At 43.7% G+C, this 22,430-nt stretch overlaps 1 protein-coding gene across 1 annotated transcript in view; it reads right to left on the bottom strand.

Moving 5' to 3' along the window:
• Positions 1–10,525, bottom strand: part of fam171b (family with sequence similarity 171 member B) — a 52,608-nt gene extending 42,083 nt beyond the window's left edge. The window contains exon 1 of the mRNA XM_078229223.1: positions 10,224–10,525. Coding sequence (XP_078085349.1) covers positions 10,224–10,413 — 190 coding nt within the window. The 5' untranslated portion in view covers positions 10,414–10,525. The remainder of the gene's footprint in view (positions 1–10,223) is intronic.
• Between the last annotated feature and the right edge of the window lie 11,905 nt (positions 10,526–22,430).

Below are 22,430 nucleotides of genomic sequence, written 5' to 3'. Positions count from 1 at the left end.
AAGGAGTATTTACTTGCTAAGAAATTAACTGTACAATTGTTTAGGCACTTTATATGCGAGGAGGCACTAATCCCACCACCACACAGATCATAGTGATGCAGGTACAGCTCCTTTTTACCGCCTTCACAGCATGTGTGAATTTTACACAACAGCTGGCTAGGTTCACTGTAAAATGTATATTTAGGCTGCAGTATCTAACAAGGCCTCTTTCATTTTCACAGGTTTATCAAGCAAAATGAAAAGGCGTGCTTAATACTGTATCGTAGAATCCTAGAATGGTTACAGTGCAGAAGGAGGCCACTCAGCCCATTGTACTAATGCCGGTTTTCTGCAAGAGCAACTTAGCTAGTCCAACTCCCTTGTCCTTTCCCCAGTATCCCAATAAATATGTTCTCTTCATGTAATTACCTAATTTCCTGTTGAAAACCATGATTGAATCTGCTTCCTCCACTCTCTCAGATAGTCTGTCCCAAATCCTAACCACTCTCTGTTGTTTTTTCCTCGTGTTTCCTTTGGTTCTTTTGTCATTCAGCTTAAATTAACGTTCTGTGGTTCTCAACTCTTCCAACAATGGAAATGGTTTTTGACTATCTACTATCCTGACACCTCACAATTTTGAACACATTCATCAAATCTCCTCTCAACTCCAAGGAGATATAACTGAACTTAATAATCTCAGACCATTCTAGTAAATCTTTGCTGGATCCTCACCAATCCCTCTGCTCATATACCCCTTTTAGACTTGTGTACTTTCCTTAATATTGCATCTCCTGATTCTTCCAACCAAAATGTATCAATTCACACTTTTCATTTCATCTGTCATGCGCCCTCCCATTCCACCAGCCTGTCTATGTCCTCTTAAAGTTTATCACTATCCTTCGCACAGTTCACGATACTCCCAAGTTTTGCGTCACCTATAAATTTTGAAATTGTGCCCTGGACACCAAAGTCTAGGTCATTAATATATATCAGGAGAAACAATGGTTTAAAAACCAACCCCAAGCAACCATCATTGTATACCTTCTGCCAGTCTGAAAAACAACCCTTCAGCACAGCTGTGCGAGTCAAAATGACCAGGCCAGGAGTACAGAGGTGGTCAGGGACATGTCAGACACTGCCCCCCAATGTCCTGCTAGGGCCATCATGGACCAGGCTGGTGTTGCCATGGGGCAGGGGGACTATGGGGGTGGACTGTCTCATAACGTGGATATCTCTGTGGGGCTGGCCTTGCTGGCATATTTAGACTTTGCCTCTCAAGCATCTACCCTGTTCTGCATAATCTGCACAATACCTTTAGACTTTTTAAAATATTTTTACACACAGTACAAAAATTATGGCCCTATTTGCTGCTAATCCTCATTTCCCTGCTTTCTACTTTTGCTTTCTGTCTTTCATTTATTTCTTTGCTTCTCTCTTCCCTCCAGCACTAGCAAATATCCCTGCGAGAATATTGGTCCCCATCTTGCTGGGGTGTAACCCATCCAGCTTGTACAGGTCCGATCTTCCCCAAAATTGGTCCCAATGTCTCAGGAATCCAAATCAATCCCTCCTACACCATCTACCCATTTTTGCATTCATCTGGTCTGTTCCCCTATTCCTGCTCTCGCTAGCATGTGGCACTGGGAGTAACCCGTTGATTAATACCTTTGACATCCTGCTTTGTCATTTATTTCCTAGCTCCCTATATTTTGTTTTCAGGAATGCCTCCCTTTAAGGACAGCCTTCTCTTCCAGACCATCTCCTTTGTTCTTTCCTCTGCATCTCCCCCCCCCCCCCCCCCCCCCCCGCCCCAGTCCGCCCCCATTCACTGGCTCTATCCAATTTTGTAACTGCTGAATCTGCAGTCTCTTCCAGCTCTAATGGAAGATCATTAACCTGAAACAATGTCAGCTTCACACTCCACCAATGCTGTATTTCCAGCTTTTTCTGTTCTTATTCCACCTCTTCCATGTTCACTTTATTCCACACTCTGCCATCCTACACCAATGAAACTCTCACCCACTCCTCTACTATTTCCAGGCTTGACTTCTCCCCTTACTGACCTCCTAAATTCCACTCTAGTATAGACAAGTTGCAGTGTAGATAATTATCATAATCTTATCCTACATTAAACCCTGCTCATCTATTACCTTTTCTTGCAACTTACTTTGATCCTCTTTCACCTAATCCAAAATCCTCACTCTTCCCATCTTCCCTCAGCATGTGCTGCTATTTGTTAAAACACAATGATATTTTGGGACAGAGCAAACCAGTAAACCACCTAAATATAGCTAAAGGCGCATTTTACTAGGAATCTATCATAATAATATAATTTGAACCACTGTAATGTTGTCCTTTATTAATGGTCAGACATTTATTTCTTTTTGTCATTCAGATGATGATGTTCAGAAACACACCTAGCATCATGCCATCAGTTTATGATAGATTTGAGTACTAGGATTAATTACAGCCTTAATATTGACTCCCTGGCATTGCACAATACCATTTCTCCACCCAGAAAAAATATTTAAAAGTGTTGAATAAATATTTAGATTCAGAAACCTTGAAACGAGCCAGTGGTTGTGGTAGAAAAATTCTAATGCAAAACTGGCTCTTTTTAGAACATCTGATAATCTAAATTTGCATCAAGAATTCACCAAACCCAGATCTTGGGGTAGAGTGCAGATATTCCTTAAAAATGTTTACTAGCTTCCAATGATTCGCTCCTCTATTAACTTTCAGTCAGTTTAATAATATACATTGTGCAGTTGCCACCCTTTATTTCTGACAAGGATCTTGGAGAATATATGTACCTGACAGCTTGTACATATCAGTTCTCAACACATGATCGCTGTTCCCCCTCCCTCCCTTTTCTTAATGATAGCACGAGGAGTTGGAAATTTTACAGATTAAACAGACTCCAATAATCATTTCTCAGAAGGGACCAGAGATTTCAGGCTTAGCAATTCCTATCTTGCCAGCAGGAAGCCTTTCTCCATATTACTTTCACGTTCTGGCAATTTACCCTTGCAGTTTGAATGTTAGTCATCACGTGGCGATGCAGAAGCCAGTTTTTCTGCTACTACGGATTTCAACCACACAGATATCACCTATTACAGCAAAAGGGAGAGGTTCTATTGCTCAGAATCCAGAGACAGAAGAGCACGTCATGCTCAGAAACAGAAGCAAAATGCAACATGATGTAATCATCCGCATTGCTCCTTCAATATGATCAATAACTGAGGACCTCCTGAGCCAGCCAAGTGTACCTGCACACTGCTTTCTGATATCACAGCATAAATGTACATTTAAATTCAGCTGCCAAATTCCAGAGATTGGCAGTAGGCAGAAAGATTCAGTAAAATAATATGCTCTCTCTATCCATCAGCTCTGACAAATCTCACACAATTACTTTGATGAAAGCAGCGGCTGCACTAGAGCTGCTGGCCAGGAGCTCACAGCACGAGCACAATAATTAAGCAGCTTTGGAATATGCAGGGGACTAACACTTGGACCTTCTACATATTTTAATATCTAACTAGATATGACATTCACTCAGTAAATCAACAGGAGCACTATGGCTGACTTAGATTTTGACTTGACACTGGAAGCGCTTGAAATACAACACAGCTGTCAATATTGAAAGAATGTCAAACATTGCATTTATGACCAATAGCAGGATTACAATTTGTAATGGGATGGCACGGTGGCACAGTGGCTAGCTCTGCTGCCTCACAGCACCAGGAACCTGGGTTTGATCACTGACTGTGCGGAGTCTATATGTTCTCCCCGTGTCTGTGTGGGTTTCCTCTAGGTGCCCGGTTTCCTCCCACAGTCTGAAAGACATACAGGTTAGGTGTTTTGGCCATCCTAAATTCTCCCTCAGTGTACCCGAACAGGCACCGGAGTGCAACGACTCTGGGATTTTCATAGTAACATCATTGCAGTGTTAATGTAAGTCTACTTGTGACACTAATAAATAAACTAACTTTAAAAAAAAACAACCATTCAGATACAGAGCCTTGATTACTTTAAATTACAATGAAAGTGCAATTGCTGGTCTGGAGGCCATGAGCTATAGTATAGTCTCGAACTAGGTAGTGCCCTGTTTGTACTGCCTGGTTTCAATTTGTATTCCCCTCACCAGAAGGCTCTGTGTATGGGTGCTTAATAACTTGTCCAGAACCCCCTTCTGGTGGTAATTTCATAGTACCTTGGATGGTGGTGACAGAAGTGTCCACATCATCAAAACAGTTAAATACGATCCAAGCAAGTTTAAAAACTGAGCACTTATTAAAATCAGCTTCGAAGGAGTTGTACTGCAGGCAGTGTCAAACTCAACATGATGTCCTCTGGGGGTTTTCACATAGGCCTTTCTCATCATTGCTTAAGGTGCAGCACATTCACATTATTAGAATGATGAGCATCAAAATATTAAAATTTTAAACTGATTGTGACTCTTAATGGCCCATCTACCCAAGGGCGGGATATACGTGGGGGTGGGATGGAAATATCTGTTCATTGTTTAAGCTGTGTTCATAAACTATATAGTCAGGGGAACAAAATAAAAATGTGTGTGGGGGTTGGGGAGAATTCAACAGTGGAATGATTATTAACTATAATATCACAAAAATATATATAATTAATTAACACTTTGGGAGTTCCAGTAATATCTAGTTGCAGATAATACAGAGTTCAAACAGGAATGAGACACTGGCTGAAGCCGGACTGGACTTGATCTAAAATTCTTGGACCCATATGACCTGTATTGGAAATGCATTATTGAAACATGATCTTGGTGCCTGATGATCTAATGAGGTACTTAAGTAATGCTGGTTTCCAGTGACTCCTGTTTTTTGACAGCTTTAAAATGACACAATCAAATCTCTTGGGAGGTGGGGTAGGAGGAGGAATATGTGCTTTTATAACAACATAAAAATGATCATGAGAAACCCACAATATCATGAAATGTTGTGCCATGATTATTTTAAAAAGTAATTTCACTGTACTATGAGAATAACATGTAATTAAGTATCTCAAAAGGACACTTGGTATTCAGTGCTTTGAAGAGTTATTTGAGATGCGGATGATCAAGCTTTTGAAGCATTAGGCAGTGAGTCCGACGCACAACCACTAAGTGAGCCATAAATGGTAGAAACATTTATCTGTCAAAAGTAAACACCACTGAAAAAATCCGAACTCAGTTGAAAACAGAGTTAAAGTTGGAGGGGAATGATTTTAGAGGGGATTTTGGAGGGGAATGAAGCCAGCAAGAAGAGAAGCTGGGACTGGAAGACAGCAAGTTTAAAATAAAAATTCCCTATGGGGCCAGAAGATACAAGAATAGTCCTCAGAGCCTCAGAAGGAAAGTTCAAGTCTTCACTGCCTCTGACATCAACCTTGCTGATTGAAAGACCCGTCCAAAACCATCTTCATGACTCACCCACGTACTGTCACCTGTTTCCTTGATCCTGGCCAGTAGACTTCTGTCCCTTGGATAATCGACTCACGCCCTCAGCCTGATGGGGTCAATTAGGTATGGGCCAAGAATTTAAACCTCCTGGGACTCCTGTTGTTGACATTAGGGAGTTCACTCTGGTCCCAAGTCCCAACCCACTCTGAGTTAAAGTCAGGATTCATGTCCCACAGAATCACTTATTTTCTGTTCATCCAAGAAACGTCTGCAAAATCCAAGCTCCAAGAAAGTAGAAATTGAAACTCACCATGGCTAAAAGTCAAATCCCCTAGATGCAAGTAATTCCTGTCTCTATGCACTAAAATTTTGAAAATCCCACCCACCATAGAAAGTCTGATCCGCGCTGCCATACACAGAAAATTACCACTCGCACACAGCTCCTGTATTTTACTCTCTGCACTGGACAGTTCATTTGTCACCCACTGACTGTGCTCCTTCATCCTGATTCATCGTGGCCTACTATTGCCACTCACTTTGTCACAAGTACCATTGCAAACATAATTGTTGACACTCTGACTGTGAATCTGTCTAACAGGTCAGCTGTCCATTTTGTCCATTGCACTGCCAATGATCTGTCTCTCTGTGGCCAGCAAGATCATGGAGAAGTGCACGATATAGAAACTTCAATCTTTTAAAGTCTGCTTGGCCCGAATGACTAGCATAGATCGAATGATGTAAAGGTTTTATGGATCTAAAAAGTAGTCTTCTTCAATCGTCAAAACCAATGAATGTCAGAAGCAGTCAGCAGTCTTCATTGCACACCATGAAGAATTTTTGCCCATATACCATTGAGAATATAACGTCACTTAAATGTATTTCGTATATAATTTTTTTTGTTTTACCCAGTCTAATGCAAATCTAACTGGGTCCATAATTATATTAAATTCTGTGACAAGTATATTCAGACCATTGGAGGGCAGAAAGGAAAGTAAGAATGAATAACTAAGCTCATAATTGTAAACTGCCTTTCACCTTAATTCAAGGCAGAGTTAGACAGATTTTTGTTAGGCAAAGGGGTCAAGGGTTTTAAAAGGTATTTGGAAAGTGGAGCGGAGACCACAATCAGATCAGCCATGATCACATGGAATGGTAGAGCACACTCAAAGGACCAAATTGCCTATTCCTGCTCTTGTGTACCTCTTGAAGATGCACCAAAGCATTTAATGGCATTGCTGGCTAGGCCAACATTTATTGCTTCGGTTTCCTCCCACAAAGATGTGCCGGTTAGGTGGATTGACCATGCTAAACTGAACCTTAATGTCCAACAGATACATAGGTTAGGTAGATTAGCCATGGTAAATTTGGGGGGTTACGGGGATAGGGTGGGGGTGGTGCTCTTTCGGAGAGTCAGTGCAGAATCGAAGGGTCAAATGGCCTCCTTCTGCACTGTGGGAATTCTATGGATCCCTAATTGTCCATGAGGTCATTATTTGGTTCATTTGTGTAAAACAAAATCTCAAAAGGAGGAATAAGTTGATTAACCCATTGATTTGTTTTTCTGGTAGTGCTGGTCATAGGACACATTTTGGTCAGGACATGGGAAGAACTCCCCTGATCTTCTTCAAATATGACAATGGATCGTTTATGTCAATGTGACCAGGCAAACAGGGCCTTTGTTCATTATGCCATCCAAAGCATTTCCAAAATTCCAGCACTCCCTCAGTGCTACACTAAAGTGTCAGCATAAAAAGTATGCATTCTCAGGTCATGCATTTGGGCTTAAGCACAAAATTGATCCAAATTTGAGAGCACTCCATTTAGTCAGGCAGAGATCTGTCAGAGAGTGCACAATTACTGCATAGTCAGCCCACCCACATTCAAAGTGACTCTTCTGGTGAGGTGATTCTACCACAAATATGCCATCAATCAGTTTGAAGGTAAATACATCTTCATATGTGAATTCCAGTTCCATAGCTTGTTCGTAAAATTATAAGTATTATTACATCAGTAATGCAGGCTAGTATTCTTTTAACCTTTCTCACACTGAGTCCTGGATCTGCGAAAGATATCACTTAGTAAAATTAATTTTCTAAACATGCCAAGCTTAAAAAACTAGTCCCAATTTCAAACTTTACTTTTAGCAGGGAGACAAAATGGTAACTTGGCTTTATGCATCCATTGGTGTGGGGGCATTTGTAGCCTATGCATATTGGTGAGCAAATACACAGTCTTAAAGTTATAAACATGCATTTTAGCAATCTGTGTATCCTTAAGTACTCGCCTCAGGGGGTGGGGGTGGGAGGAAAGAAGATAGGTCTTAACTAGTTTAATTTAATGAGGATATCAATCAAATTTTATTAAAAAAACTTCATTTCCTCCCAGTTTCTGTTTTACCCCCATTAGATGCAGGAGTCTGGTAGCTACATTCAGAGACTGACAACCAGCTGCCAGATTCCAGATTCCACACAGATAAACTGTTCTTGGTTTAATGGTTTGAGCCAAGGCTCCTTGGTTTAAGAAATCACTGGTATAGAAAAGCCTTTGTCCATCTGTCAACCAAGATTTGGTACAATACTAATATAATCCAGAATAATTACAATGGCAGATGTCACTTTTTTTTTCCAAGTCTATTACAGTGAAACCTAAAAAAAGCATTGATTTTTAAAACATTCACTGACTTTGGTGGCGATTCATTGTTAGTTTAATAAAAGGTTAATCTTGCTTATTACAGCAAGAATTGCAATTCATAGTGTACATTTTGGCATGTAAAATACCTCCCAGTAAGTAATATGCTAAAACATAACCAAATTCAATGATAGCTCAGGATGTGCGAGACGATCCCATATGGTTCGTGGAACCAGTTACATAGTCAAGCATGGCAGTCAGTTTGCACAAAACAATCACTGGCATTTCAGAGTAATTCACTGCATTGTAAAGCACTTTGGGATATTTGAACCATAACAAGATGTTACATAAATGAATGCCTGCTTCCTTGCACCGTCACAGATTGCAACCTTCAGATGAGATGCACTGCTAACCCAAGGTTCTATCTGCCTACTGTAGGTTTAATTGAGCACTAAAAACACTGTGGCAATGTCCAAGTACCACAACTTCAATTATTTTCTTTTATGAATCTGCTGTGGGGGCAACAGCCTTCAGGCATATTTCTGCCACATTCTATCTGCCACACAAATCACCACTCGTAAAATGGCAACTACTAACTGATATTTCTAAGTCAACGGTGACTGATTTGGCCACCACATGTAAAACATAAATCTTTTTCCACTTGTCCTTTCGAAAATACCAAACTGATTAGCAAAATTGCAGACACTTTAAAAAGCGTCCAGTAAGTACTAATGCTGAAATTAACGTAGCTAATAATAATAATAGGGATAAGCCATTCAGGACTGACATGAGGAAGAACTTATTCACTCAGAATTGTGAACCTGTGGAATTCTCTACCACAGAAAGCTGCTGGGGCCTGTTTGCTAGATATGTTCAAGAGGGAGCCGGACATGACCCATGCTAAAGGAATCAAGGGGTATGGAGAGATATTGAAGATGCATAGTCAGCCATGATCATATTGATTGGTATGGCAGGCTCGAAGTGTCGAATGGCCTACTCCTGCACCTATTTATTGTTTTTTTTCTATGATCATGAAAAATAGATAGTGATGCTCAATCAGGGCTTGAATACTCTGGCCTGGTGTACAGTAAACAGCAGTTACACGTGTCCCCTTTCACACAATAGCTCAAGACATCAACCTCCCGCCAAAAGTCAGTCCTGGGGTCTTGCAACTGTATTATTAATATCAGGCACCTTGATCTTCTTTAATGTGCACTCCATCCTTTTAAATATTCATTTTTTTTTAAAACATGAAAATAATTAGCATCCATGTTAATAAAAATCAGAATCATGCGCTTTACAAAAAGCATCTGCTCAAATGGCAGAACTCGAGCATCATCAAAACAAGCTTATTTCACGAAGATCAGAAAGGACGAGAAATCAAACGCTAACATTTGTCACCCTTGTATACGAAAATTTCCATTGCAAAAAATAATTTCTTTAAAAAAAAATCCCTGTAGCAAGCTTGTATAAAGATTCAACCTGGGTTCGAAGGCGCAAGGTGCTGCCAAATATTGGTCTGGGCCCTCCCAAAGCAGTGTTGGATTATGCTGGTTACGCTGGGTGCAAAACTTAGCAGGAATAGGAGAAAATGAGAGGATATGAAAAAAATGTGAAGGTTTTGGTTAATTCTGGAGAGGAAGCCTCTTCCCCACCGTCAGCGATAACGATTATAGCGGAATAAACAGGTTGTCATCGCGACAAGCTCTGGCAACGTTGCAGCTGCCGGTGAGACATCCTCAGTCAGTCAGTTAGACCCCAGGAGCAGCACAAATCCCATCAGTTAGTCAAACCCCGGGTGCAGCAGCAGCAGCGCGAGCCCCGTCAGTTAGTCAAACCCCGGGTGCAGCAGCAGCGCGAGCCCCGTCAGTTAGTCAAACCCCGGGTGCAGCAGCAGCAGCGCGAGCCCCGTCAGTTAGTCAAACCCCGGGTGCAGCAGCAGCGCGAGCCCCGTCAGTTAGTCAAACCCCGGGTGCAGCAGCAGCGCGAGCCCCGTCAGTTAGTCAAACCCCGGGTGCAGCAGCAGCAGCGCGAGCCCCGTCAGTTAGTCAAACCCCGGGTGCAGCAGCAGCAGCGCGAGCCCCGTCAGTTAGTCAAACCCCGGGTGCAGCAGCGCGAGCCCCCATCAGTTACTCAATCAACCCCTGGGTGCAGGAGCAGCGCGAGCCCCGTCAGTTAGTCAGTCAATCCCTGGCTCGCTTACCTGGGCTCTTCCCCGGGAGCTGCCCCGAGCCCGGCGGCCGCGGCTGATGTTTGCCGTGCGGTCTCCCGGCTTTACGATGCGCCTCCGGGCCAGCCTCCCCCGTCAGCCGGTTGGTGGCCGTCGAACCGTTCAGCCCGTCGCAGAAAACGAGAGAGCAGAGGAGCAGGTAAGCGAGCATCGCCAAGTGCATGGTTTAATGGTGCTGCTGCTGCGAAGAGAACAGATGGTGGCTCACGGAGGCAGGAAGAGCTGCAGGATTCGGTTCAATGTGTCCATGTTTGTTTATCTGCTGCTCGGTGCGCTCCTTATTGCTATCGGATGGAAATTTCTCTCCAGAAACTGGAGGAGGAGCTGGCGCCCTCCAATGTAAACTCCCACAAATGCAGCAGCACCTGTTCAAATACCCCAAACTGGCCACACAGGGACCTCAATACAGCGCTGGAACGCCGTTTCTACATTATTTTCTTCACGTACTCACGTTTAATTTCAATAATTTACTGCTACATTGAACGGCTTAATTTATAATTCGCCATCAACCCCTTCCATCTCTCTCCCTGGCAGGCCCCTGACTGAATCAAGTCCCATTATCAGAGTCTGTGATCAACTCCCAACCCATATTGTCGGTCTGCCAATCTCCACTGCCTCAGCTCATCTGTTGGGAAATGCCTTTGTTATCTCCAGATTTGGCTATTCTAATCCCCTCTTGCCCATCACTCTGTGCTCACTGAACTGCATCGGCTTCTGATGTTGCAACGCCTTGACTTCAGAGAGGGAAGGGTCCCCTTTTTGGATAGGTCAGGGATCCCTTTGGGACAGGTATGTTGCCCTCTGGGATTGGTAAATGTGGATGTGAATGTGTGTTTAAAAAGTGGATAAACCCATAGGAACTAGCCTTTAATAAAATCAGTTTGCTCTGACTACTTGTAATCTAACTAGTTGTCTGTTGGGCATAGTAAGAAGTCCCACAAGACCAGGTTAAAGTCCAACAGGTTTATTTGGTATCACGAGCTTTCGGAGTGCTGCTTCTTCATCAGATGAGTCACTCCAAGCAAGCAGTCATGGTAGCTTTGGATTAAAATGAACCAATACTTCAGATTTCTGCAAGCCATCTTTGATATCCTTGTATGCTTTCTCACATTCTGTTGTCCAGTCCCATGACTGTTTCACACATAGTAAATTATGCAATGGCTTCAGTAATGCAGATAAGTTAGGGACAAATTGCCATAATAATTTACTAATCCTAGAAAGGACCTTAATTGAGTCACATTCATAGGACATGGTGCTTCTAAAATAACATCCATCTTTTTAGGTGCTTTATGCAGGCTTTTATTATCTATAACGTGACCCAAAAACTGGACTGACATCTTGAAAAAGTATTCTCCGGACCCGCTAGCATTCCCGCCCCCCCGGACTAGTTCCCTCCAGTGGGGCTTGCGACTGCTCCCCACTAACGGAATAGGCGTCCTCACCTTGCTGGTGGGGACAGAGGCCATTGAGGCCGCCCCGGGAGGTTGGAGGCAAGGGGTTGGGCAACCCTGGCCAAAGGGCACACTAGCATCAGGCAGTGCCAAGGGGGGCGATCAGGGGGTGGGGATCCCACTGCCACTCTGCAATTGGGAGCAGTGGGAGGGAGGGAGGAGGTGATTGGGGTTGGCCATGGGGTGGATATAGGACCTGGTCATCAGGGTGGGAGGGGGTTGGGGCTGGCCATCGGGATGGGGGGGAGGTCAGGGCTGGCCGGGGATGGGGGGGGTGAAGATCAGGGCTGGCCGGGGATGGGGGGGGGGGTGGTGAAGATCAGGGCTGACTTGGGGAGGTCAACAATCGGGCGGGGGGGGGGGGAGGTGTTCAGGAAGGCCAGCGGTCAAGAAGGTTGCGGGGCAAGCCAGCAATCAGGAGGCTGGCGACGGGGAGCCAGTGTGCATGCACCGATCTCGGCATTGACGCATGCGGAGTGGCCCACTCAGCACTATGCTGCCAGCTTCTTGGGTGGGAATAGGCCTGCCCCCTACTTACCAGAGGGATTCACGCTGAAGCACTCTGCAATGCACAGAGTGTCAGAGATTCATTCTAGTAAGTACGCCCAAAAAGCGGGTGGGAAATACTCTTGTTTTTACGTCCATTGGGCACTTAGTTTTGTTTTGGGAGACTCCAGGCCTATGAAGCAGGCAAAGAACAACATGGGATGTCAACATAAAACTGCTTCTTAACAGCATAGACTTTACTGCCACTGAGACACGAGGGAGAGCCTCAACTATTGGCAGCATTGGGAAGAGGTTAGTCGTCGCATTGTCCTCTCATGGATAAATTTCATGGATAGTGTTGAGTATGCCAAGAATATTTGTAAGAACCATCCGTTTTGAAATATAGTGAAAAAGCATGAGGTAATTAATTGAAAAGCGGTAACTTTATAACTTTTGAGGAATGTTCTAAAAATTTCTATATGTATCCAGAGCATTCCAGAAATAAAATTAATTCCAATACCTAAGCCTCTTAATCGGCTAAAATTCCGGATGAAGTTCTCCAGAGCCTACCAGGTGTATCTGCTTACTCACCTCGTCAGCAGCTTACCAGCCTTCAATACCATCACCCTCATTCCAGAACTACAGTTTCCTCAAAATATGTTTTTTAAAATTCATTCATGAGATGTGGGCTTTGTTGGCTAGGCCAGCATTGATTGCCCATCCCTAGTTGCCCTTGAGAGGGTAGTGGTGAGCTGTCTTCTTGAACCGCCACATTCCCTGAGGTGTAGGTGCACACAGTGCTGTGAGGGAGGGAGTTCCAGGGTTTTGACCCAGTGTGAAAGGACGATGATATATTTTCAAGTCAGGATAGTGAGTAATTTGGAGGGGAACCTCCAGGTGGTGGTGTTTCCAGATGTCTGCTACCCTTGTCCTTGTAGATGGTAGTGGTCGTGGATTTCAAAGGTGCTGCCAAAGCAGCCTTGGTGAGTTTCTGCGGAGCATCTTGTAGAACTACATACTGCTGTTATTACCTCTTCATCAAATGATAATTTTGATGTAAACACAATACTGAATTCTCAACACCCTAATGAACAAATACTTATTAATCCGAACTATTACTGTCTCTCTCTCTACCACTTCACCATTCTCTTCCCCAAATATCTGCTACTTTCCTCATTATTTCTCTCCAACCATTATTTCTCTCCTTCTCCATCCGCAACCACTGCTCATTTTCCCACTCACATTCCTAACTACTCCTATATCTTCTCCCAGACAGATGCACCCACTTACACTAAACAACAGCCTCATTAAGCCTCAGGTTTAAATTTTATATTCACTGATGAGTTTCATAACTGAATTAGTAAGTACCATTTCAACAAAACACCAGAAAACGCTCAGTTAAACTCCAAATAGTAAACTAGCAAAGGCTTATGAAAGCAATTAATAAACAGGAGAATATAAAAGTAAATGAAGACAAATCTACCAATGCCCCAACACGGCAGAGTATAGGAAACCATGTAACTGTTTTATTTTGTTATAAAAACCCAATACTATGAACTTTAGGACTTCTATTTAAAGAAGATTCTACAATTGTTTGGGCAGCAAAACTGTTCTGAGCATGCGAGAATTTGCAGCTTCTAAGCTCTGTGCCCACACCCCTTTTACAATTTAGTTTATATCTTAGATACTCTTTAAAGTAAAGCCACTCCCATTAAGTAATCTGGCTGTGTCATGTTTTTGGTACCATATAAATTGTGGTGACACGAAGTAGTTAGCATACTCAAGTTTGCGCACCAGAGTTTTACTGAAAAATAAGAGAAAATAAATTACTTCAAATACACTGTAGATCTGTCAGCATTAAAAGAAGAAAATGTCAGGTTAAGTGTTCGGAAAGGGTCTTAAAATATCATCTGTCTCTTTGGAAAGAGAACAGAGCTAACGTTTCGAGTGTGGATGACTCTTCATCAGAGTTAAAGAGAACTGGAAATAGAATGAGATGTTGTACGGGGTTAGAGAGGTTTGCAGTGGGGATGTGGGGAAGTAGGGGCTGGATAGAGGGCCAGTGGTAGGTGGAGACTAGAGAGAAATTGACAAAGGTGCCATGGACAAAAAGACGAAGGGAATGTAAATGGTGGTGATCATGGCTAAAAAGGGTGCCGATAGTGGCACATTAAGAGATCAGAATGCATTAATGGCAGACAAGGGTAATCTGAAGTTTTTGAACTCAATGTGAACTCCCCCTACTCCACTAAAGGTTATCCTTTGACAACCTGGAACAGATAACAGATGACCCTTGTAGAGTGGGGGAGTTCACATTGAGTTCAAAAACTTCAGATTATGAACTCTCTCTTCCACTTTCACCCCATTTCTTATTTCTATCAATTTATTTTCATTTCTTCCATTGATTCATTCTTCCATCCTCTTTTTCATACTGCTTCCCTTTTTTTTCCCTTACCACCATCTCCCCATCCCACCCCACTAGGGCCATTTGTTGCTTGTTCCAGATTGTCCTTTGACACACTGCTTACCTTTGTTCTGCCACAAACACATTCTGATGTCTTAATGTGTCAATATCGGCACCCTTTTGAGCCACGATCACCACTATTACAGTCTCTTTGTCTTTTTGTCCATGACATCTTTGTCAATCTTTCCCTAGCCTCCTCCTATTGCTGGCCCTCTATCCAGCCCCTACTGCTCCACTTGCACCCCCACAACAGTTTAAATCTCATCCTATTTCCAGTTCTCTTTTAGCTCTGATAAAGTCATCCAGACGTGAAATGTTAGCTCTGAGCGGCATGGTAGCACAGTGGTTAGCACTGCTGCCTCAGCACCAGGGACTTGAGTTCAATTTCGGCTTCAGTTCACTGTCTGCGTGGAGTTTGCACATTCTCCCTGTGTCTGCGTGGGTTTCCTCCAGGTGCTCCAGTTTCAAGTTTGTGCGGGTTAGGTTGATTGGCCATGATAAATTGTCCCTTAATGTCAGGAGGATTAGGAGGGTAAATATGTGGGGTTAAGGGGATAGGACCTGGGTGGGATTGTTGTCGGTGCAGGCTCGATGAGCCAAAAGGCCTCCTTCTGCACTGTGGATTCTACGATTCTATGATTCTGTTCTCTCTCCACAGATGATGTCGGACCTGCTGAGATTTTCTAGCATTTTCTGTTTTTGTTTCAGATTCCAGCAGCCGCATTAATTTGCTTTTATCACCTGTCTCTTGTCCCTTTCCAGAATCTGGCAATATCTCTGGTAGTATTTTAATATTTTTGGCTCTTCTTTTGCCTCAATCCCCTCAAATTCAATTCCTGCAATTTCAGAAAGTTATAATCATGCAAAAATTAACAACACAGAATATTAGTGAAAATAATGTGTGAATTGAGTGTTTTCTTTGTGCAGTTAATGTTTCACTATCCAGAAATCAAGAACAGGATACCATCATCACCATCAAGGTGACTGTGTGGACATAATTGTACATGCAATTAATTTGGCCTAGATATGGTGCTTGAACTAGATCCATGAGCTATTGTTAGAGACCAGATTAGAAACCCCAAGATATAATGAATTTAAACTGGACCCAAAATATTTTTATTTTGGCATTAAAGTGAGAATAAGGTGTTTCACTCTCGTTGTGATTCTATTGACACACTAGGCAGCCTTTATCAAAACAAACATTATTTTAACAATACAATTTAAATATAATTCATTAATTAGCTTAACTTTTACCGGTTGAAATACTTAAACATGACAAGATACAATTCTTAACTGCTAACCAGCTCTAATAGTTTCAATTTAAGCAATATTCCTCATAGACTTAAACTCCTCTTCAAAATCAGTTAATAAACAACACAGGCTTGTGTTATTTTTTACTTGTTAACAGTCCAAGGGCCTTTGAACACTTCTGGAGAGATAAACAGAGAGATATCTGTCTTCTGACACTCAGACAGTAGCAGCCTCCAGAGAGAGAGAGAAACACTTCTTTCAGGATAAAGTAGAAACTGCCTGCTTTTCTCTCTAAACTTAGCTCGTCCCCCTTCCCATGATACTGCCTCTGTCAATCAACCTAATCAAACGCTTCTCTGAAACTCCAGTGGGTATACCAAAAATAAACAAAAATACATTAGCTCAGATTAAAACAAACACCCCATTATCTGGGATTAATTATTCTCCTGCATTCTCAGCTTGGAGCTGCTTGGTTTGCAGGCAGATCGGCACCAGGTAAACATAGCTGAATTCTAAACATACCTCTTACAAGAAACATGATAAAAATACATTTCTTAAAGGCACAGTATTGTCACAATATCAAGATTGAAACACATCAAAAGAAATTCTGAAAGCAACTTAGACATTGGTGCAATGATGAATAGTAACAATGATTTCTGAGGCCCACGTACAATATTATTGAAATTGTTGGACTGCTTTCTTGTTCTAATTATTCTAATTAGCAAAAACAATTTCCAATTGTAACAATACAAAATCATGTCTTTAATGATTCTGGTCTTCTATGATATGATACGTCATATCATACTTCACAATTGCGGCATTGAGTGTTCAGGTGCATCATGTTTTATGATTTTGGTATGAGTGATGCATACACTTACAGTTCTTGTACATAATTTTACCTGTGATCTCTACTTTGCCTGTATGCAACCAATAAATCAAAGCACAAAGATACATGTAAGTGCCAACAGGATAACATGGAGTCAACAAAATACACTGTTGACCTTCACAATGCTTTCAATTATCCTGTTGCCATGACAATATTGCCCTCTTAAGCTATTCCTAAGTGAGAGAAAGTTCAGGACATTGAGGTGCTTGGTTAGTGTGGATGCCTATTTCCACAAAACAGAACAACGTTGCTGTTACATGAACAGTGCTGCTTTGTCATCACCTCTAATAGTGACTGTAGGCAGAATTTTCCCTTTTGGAGACTAAGTCTGGAGGCATGTGGGATACTTTTCCTGCTGGGCAGTGGGCTGGATTTTCATGCTTGATTGCATGTTTGGAACTGTATTAATTATATATTGGCAAGCAGCCCACAAGTTGGCAGGATGGGCACTGATTCATCTGCCCCACCATCACATTATGGGATCAAAGATCCTGCTGCCATATTTAAATGCCACTTGAACACATATTCACTTTCTGCAGCCCAGCTGTGTGGTCTGGATTTCCTGAGCTGACCCCCCAGGAAAAAGAAGCCATGTGCCTCACAATTCAGCAATGATTCTCTGATGGCTACACTCGACATCGTCCACATGACCTCCTCTTATCAAAGGAATCAGGGGGTTGGCCAACCTCACCTCACTGGCCTGGGAGGAGGATGCAGCAGAGATCTGTGTTACTGAGACCCAAAAAACATGCCCTGTAGTGCAGGAAGTGTATGAATGAACCTATCCACTCCGCCAGGCTAAGTCAATCTCTGTTCAATCCAAACTCATACTCTCATAATGGGTACCTAGCAGTCAAAGGGTTATACTCATCAGGAATCTCCCACACTATTAGTGGAGGAGACATCAGCACTTAACATCACCACCATCTCATTTATCATCCTGTAGAAACAGCATCTTCAGCTCTTAGTGGGGGGTGGGGTGATGATACCGGAGATCAATATGTAGAGCAGGCATGTATGCTTCCCAACCTATCCTCCAATCCTTCTCAACCCATTCCAACTATTTGTCTTCATGCAGGCCAAGCTGGTCCACAGCAAGAGGGAGAGATCCCAGATGGGAGGAAGAATTGTGGACATCCAGGAGCTCACTCACCTCAAGGAGGAGGCAGCCAAGACAGGGATTGCTCCTGTGATGAAGGCAAGATCAGTCTCCTCCAGCAACCCAGAATGGATGGGCCCTCCGTTAGTTGATCACATCCTGATATCCACTATAATATGCAATGTTGCATTCTGCCTGCTCATGAATTCCATCCATCTTCTCTCTCTTCCATGCACCAGCAAATTCAGATAGAGATCCAGCCAGCCCACCTCAGACGAGAATCCAATCAGTAAAGACCCATCACAATGTTCATCTATGTTCTCCATCAACGCAGAGAAACACACCTCGGTCATGCTAGATCTAGATTAGGCGTGGTCTCCTTCTGGAAACCACTTCACTGAAACATCTCCACAGCAGTTGGAGGCAGTGACAGCCCAGGTCTGTACCATTTGGAGGACTGCTGGAGAACAGGCACCTGCTGAATCCGATTCAGATGATGGGCCTCTGTAAATGGCCAAGGGTATCTAACTATTCCCAATCCTCTTTCCCTATTACCCCATCAATTACAAATCCACAGGCAAAGGAGGGTGCACCTGTCCGACAGCAGGAGACCTAATGCAAGCCAGAGCCCTCAATGCCGCAGCCATCCAAATGACCACCTGCCAAGGTCATCACATACAACAGAACATAGCATCAGCAGGCTCTCTCCATCTCTGTTGCGGTTGTTGGGGAGGCACCTAGACATAGAATAGGATGAAAAAAAAAGGCTGAGAGCATAAGGGTGGCATTGGTGTTCACTTAGTTTTGTATATATATTTTGAGTTGGGGCTAATGACCTTAACATGCGAATGCCTCTTGCATATGATTCTATGTGCACTCTTATTGCAAGGGTGATTCAAGCTCCCACTCTGTGATTGCCTCCCTTTGTGTGCCTCAGATTCATGTGATGTTTAGCAGTCATATTCATCACTCGCCCTTGTTTCATGTGATGGAGATGTGTCGGGCCATGGCTTAAGATATTATACATTTTGAGATATGATCCTTTAAGTTTTGCTACGTACCATAGAACTATGTGTGCTCATGTGTCTTAAGGGTTAAATGTAATGTTGTTTCATCAACACTGATGACAGAGGGTGCACTTTGGTGTGCTGTCTTTTACCTTGCACACAAGCTATACGCAGCTTTGGATGATGACCTTTCCAAGAAAGGGGCTTCATGATCTTTGAGGGTTACAGACCCAAAGCCGAGTACCAATGTTGCTTGCAATGTCACTACTTATAAAGGCCTTTCCAATCACTGGCAGGTTAAGGGACAGGAGAAATGCACTCAGGACTCCTTGCCTGAACCTTATTCTTCCTGAAACTTGTTGCTATCAGTGTGTCATGGGCACGTCTTCCACATGGTGAATCTCCAAGGGTATAGTCTCATGGAAGCTGACCATCATGTCCCTCCCCAGTTTCCTGCCCTTCCAAGTTCTCCTCATCCAAGGAAATCTCTGCCTCCCCCATGTTTCCCTGTGGCAAATGATCTCCCCTTTGAAGTGCCAGATTATGCAGGGTGCAATACACCCTGGTGATGTGCGACCCCCTCCCCTGGTGAGTACTGCAGATCCCCATCTGAGCAGTCCAAACAAAACAGTGCATCTTCAGCATGTTAATGGTTTGCTCAATGATGAACATTGTCACAGAATGAATCATAGAATCCCAACAGTGCAGAAGGAGGCCTTTCGGCCCAGCGAGTCTACACCGACAACCATCCCACCCAGGTCCTATCCCTGTAACCCAATATATTTACCCCGCTAATCCCCCTGACACTAATGGACAATTTAGCATGGCCAATCCACCTAACTCTCACATTTTTGGAGTGTGGGAGGAAACAGGAGCACCCAGACACGGGGAGAATGTGCAAACTTGACACAGGCACAATGACCCAAACCGGGAATCAAACCCGGTCAAGTGCACTATGTTGTGTTCCTCCTTTGAGGCACCTTGAGTATGACATACAGGTTTTATGAGACACCTCTTCAGCAGGTACCCCTCATCATCCAGCAGCCGACCCTGAAAGCAATAGGGCCCTTCGAATAGCTGTGGCACCTGGGTGAATCAGGATGTAGGAGTCATGAGAACTCCCAGCATACCTGCATGATCTGCTTTTGATAATCTCAGAGCAGCTGAATATTGATGTTAATGAAGATAGGGGCTGCTGCCAGGGAGCTCTTAAACCATATGTGCAATCGATTGCCAGAGATCACACCACAAATCCCAGAAATCTAATAGCCTGTCTAGCTTCATTCATTGTGAACTTTATATAATGATGAACCTTACTGGAGAAGGCATCCATCACCTCTTTTATGCATTCATGTGTTGAGGACTGAGAGGTGCCACATAGATCCCCTGTGGATGTCTGGAATGAGCCGTTTGCAAAGAGATTGACTGCAATGTTGACCTTCAGGAGCACTGGCAGAGGATGGCCTCAAAGTCCACGCTGTGTCAGATCCTCGGAGGAATGTGTTAGATATGAGCCACCACATCTCTTGACAAATGTAGGTGTGCGCAGTACTCTCCCTCCCTCATCCTCAAAAAGGAGGCGTATTCGGTATTCCCTTTGTGGGATGAGTCTGACAGCCTCTGGCTCTTCTTTGGACACCTCTGGACCATGTATCTGAGGCCAGGGCTCTTCCCTAAGCTGTGTTAGATAGCACAGGACCTTCTTCTCCTCAATCTGAACACTGCCATCAAGATGGCAGCAATGACCACAGCCTCTATTCTGCAATCCTTCTTCCTATGGATAGAAAATCCAAGAGACGATTGCATTTCACCCAACAATTACAGATGCCCCATTTCAAGCCAGAACAGCACAAGCACCCCATTTCCCTGTTCCACCTTTGTAGGGACCCACGTTCGATTCCCAGTTTGGGTCACTGTCTGTGCGGAGTCTGCACATTCTCCCCGTGCCTGCGTGGGATTCCTCCCACAGTCCAAAAAGATATGGTTAGGTGCATTCGCTATGCTAAATTCTCTCTGTGTACCTGAACAGGGGCTGGAGTGTGGCAACTAGCAGACTTTTACAGTGACTTCATTGCAGTGTTAATGTAACTACTTGTGACTAATAAATAAACTTTTAGATCATAGGTGTCACAGAAGCTATGCCAACAACTTGAGATCTTAATCCCATATAGGGTGTAAGAGTGCTGAGTCTCACTAAAGGCACACATATGCTACCTAATTTGGATTTGAGATTACCCCTATCACTTTCGGAAAGATTGGATGCCCTGTGACCCATGTTAATTGGACAATGCAATTTGGAGGTTTTGATAGAGCTTCTTGCATCTCTCCAGAAGCTTTGCTCCCTTAATGGCTGGCTGCCTTGTTCCTCCTCACATTCCTCTGGCAGTTAAATGCTTAATGACATATCCTCTGGCCCCAATGCCTAGCGTAGTCTTATATAAAGACACATGACAAGTTGCTGGTTCCAAATATAACTTTTGAATACAGTTCTCTTAGCTGAGCCTTCATCTCCATGTTGAAGTATGATGTTACCTCCTGAAAGGGCCTCAGTCTAGCTGTGGACTCCTCCCACACTGCCACAGATGCCTCCTGTTGCATTTTTTTCTAATTTCTTTTTTGAACAGTGGCATTGATTCAGGGACTCAACATGGTGATGCTGCACATCCACTTCCCGATCAGCTTTGACCCTCCCCGTCACCATTCATATCATTCCGATCATCCTGGAATCACACAATGTGCAGGTAGACCTCCATCTGGTAATTCTCCAGCCTCCCCAGTAACCCTGGAGTCCATAGTGACTGTTATAAAGATTTCTGCCCTCCTCCCTGAACCCATCACTGTGGGTGTCCTTAAATGGACTTCACCCCTCCCTATCGAGGTTGTGTGCATAGTCACATGCAGAGGGGCCTCCCCAGCACCCAGAGAGATGAGAGTAACACTCCTTATGTTTTCCCCATTTACAGGCTTCAGATGCCTCCCGTGACCATGACTATTCCATTTGCAGTCAGCCATCCCCGGGGCCACAGAGAGGCATTGCTATGCCCTGCATACCCAATGAGCAGGCACACCTTGCCCCTCCCTGGACTGAGGCCATGATGTTTATGCCACGCATAGCCCTGTAGCTTTGCCCACTAAGTCCCAGGACTGCTTTAAATTTCTCACTCCTACAATGTAGTCCACAGCATTCTAGGACAATGGCTGTCTGATACACATCTCCCTGCTTCCTTCAGGAACACCCCTCCCCACTAGTCACGGGTCTGTGTACCATTTCCCTCTTGTGCAACCCTAACAACATCCCCAGTCGAGTCTGCATGAAGCCCTTCCCTCTCGTGCCATACTCACCCTACCCATTTCAGAGTCTAGATTCACCCCTTCCATGTCAGGCTTCATTTAGCTCCCCCACCCCCAATCGTTCTTCTGTCTTCCCTTCCTTGTTCCTAATACCTCCACCCATTCCTAGTCACCCCTCTGCCTGCTATCCCTTCCCTCCTTCCTCTGTTCTCCTCATTCTCATATCCCTCCCTCTTCTGCACCCC

The sequence above is a fragment of the Mustelus asterias genome, chromosome 14 (genome assembly GCF_964213995.1).
Source record: "Mustelus asterias chromosome 14, sMusAst1.hap1.1, whole genome shotgun sequence".
Classification (NCBI taxonomy): Eukaryota; Metazoa; Chordata; class Chondrichthyes; order Carcharhiniformes; family Triakidae; genus Mustelus; species Mustelus asterias.
This window is presented reverse-complemented; position numbering and strand designations above follow the sequence as displayed.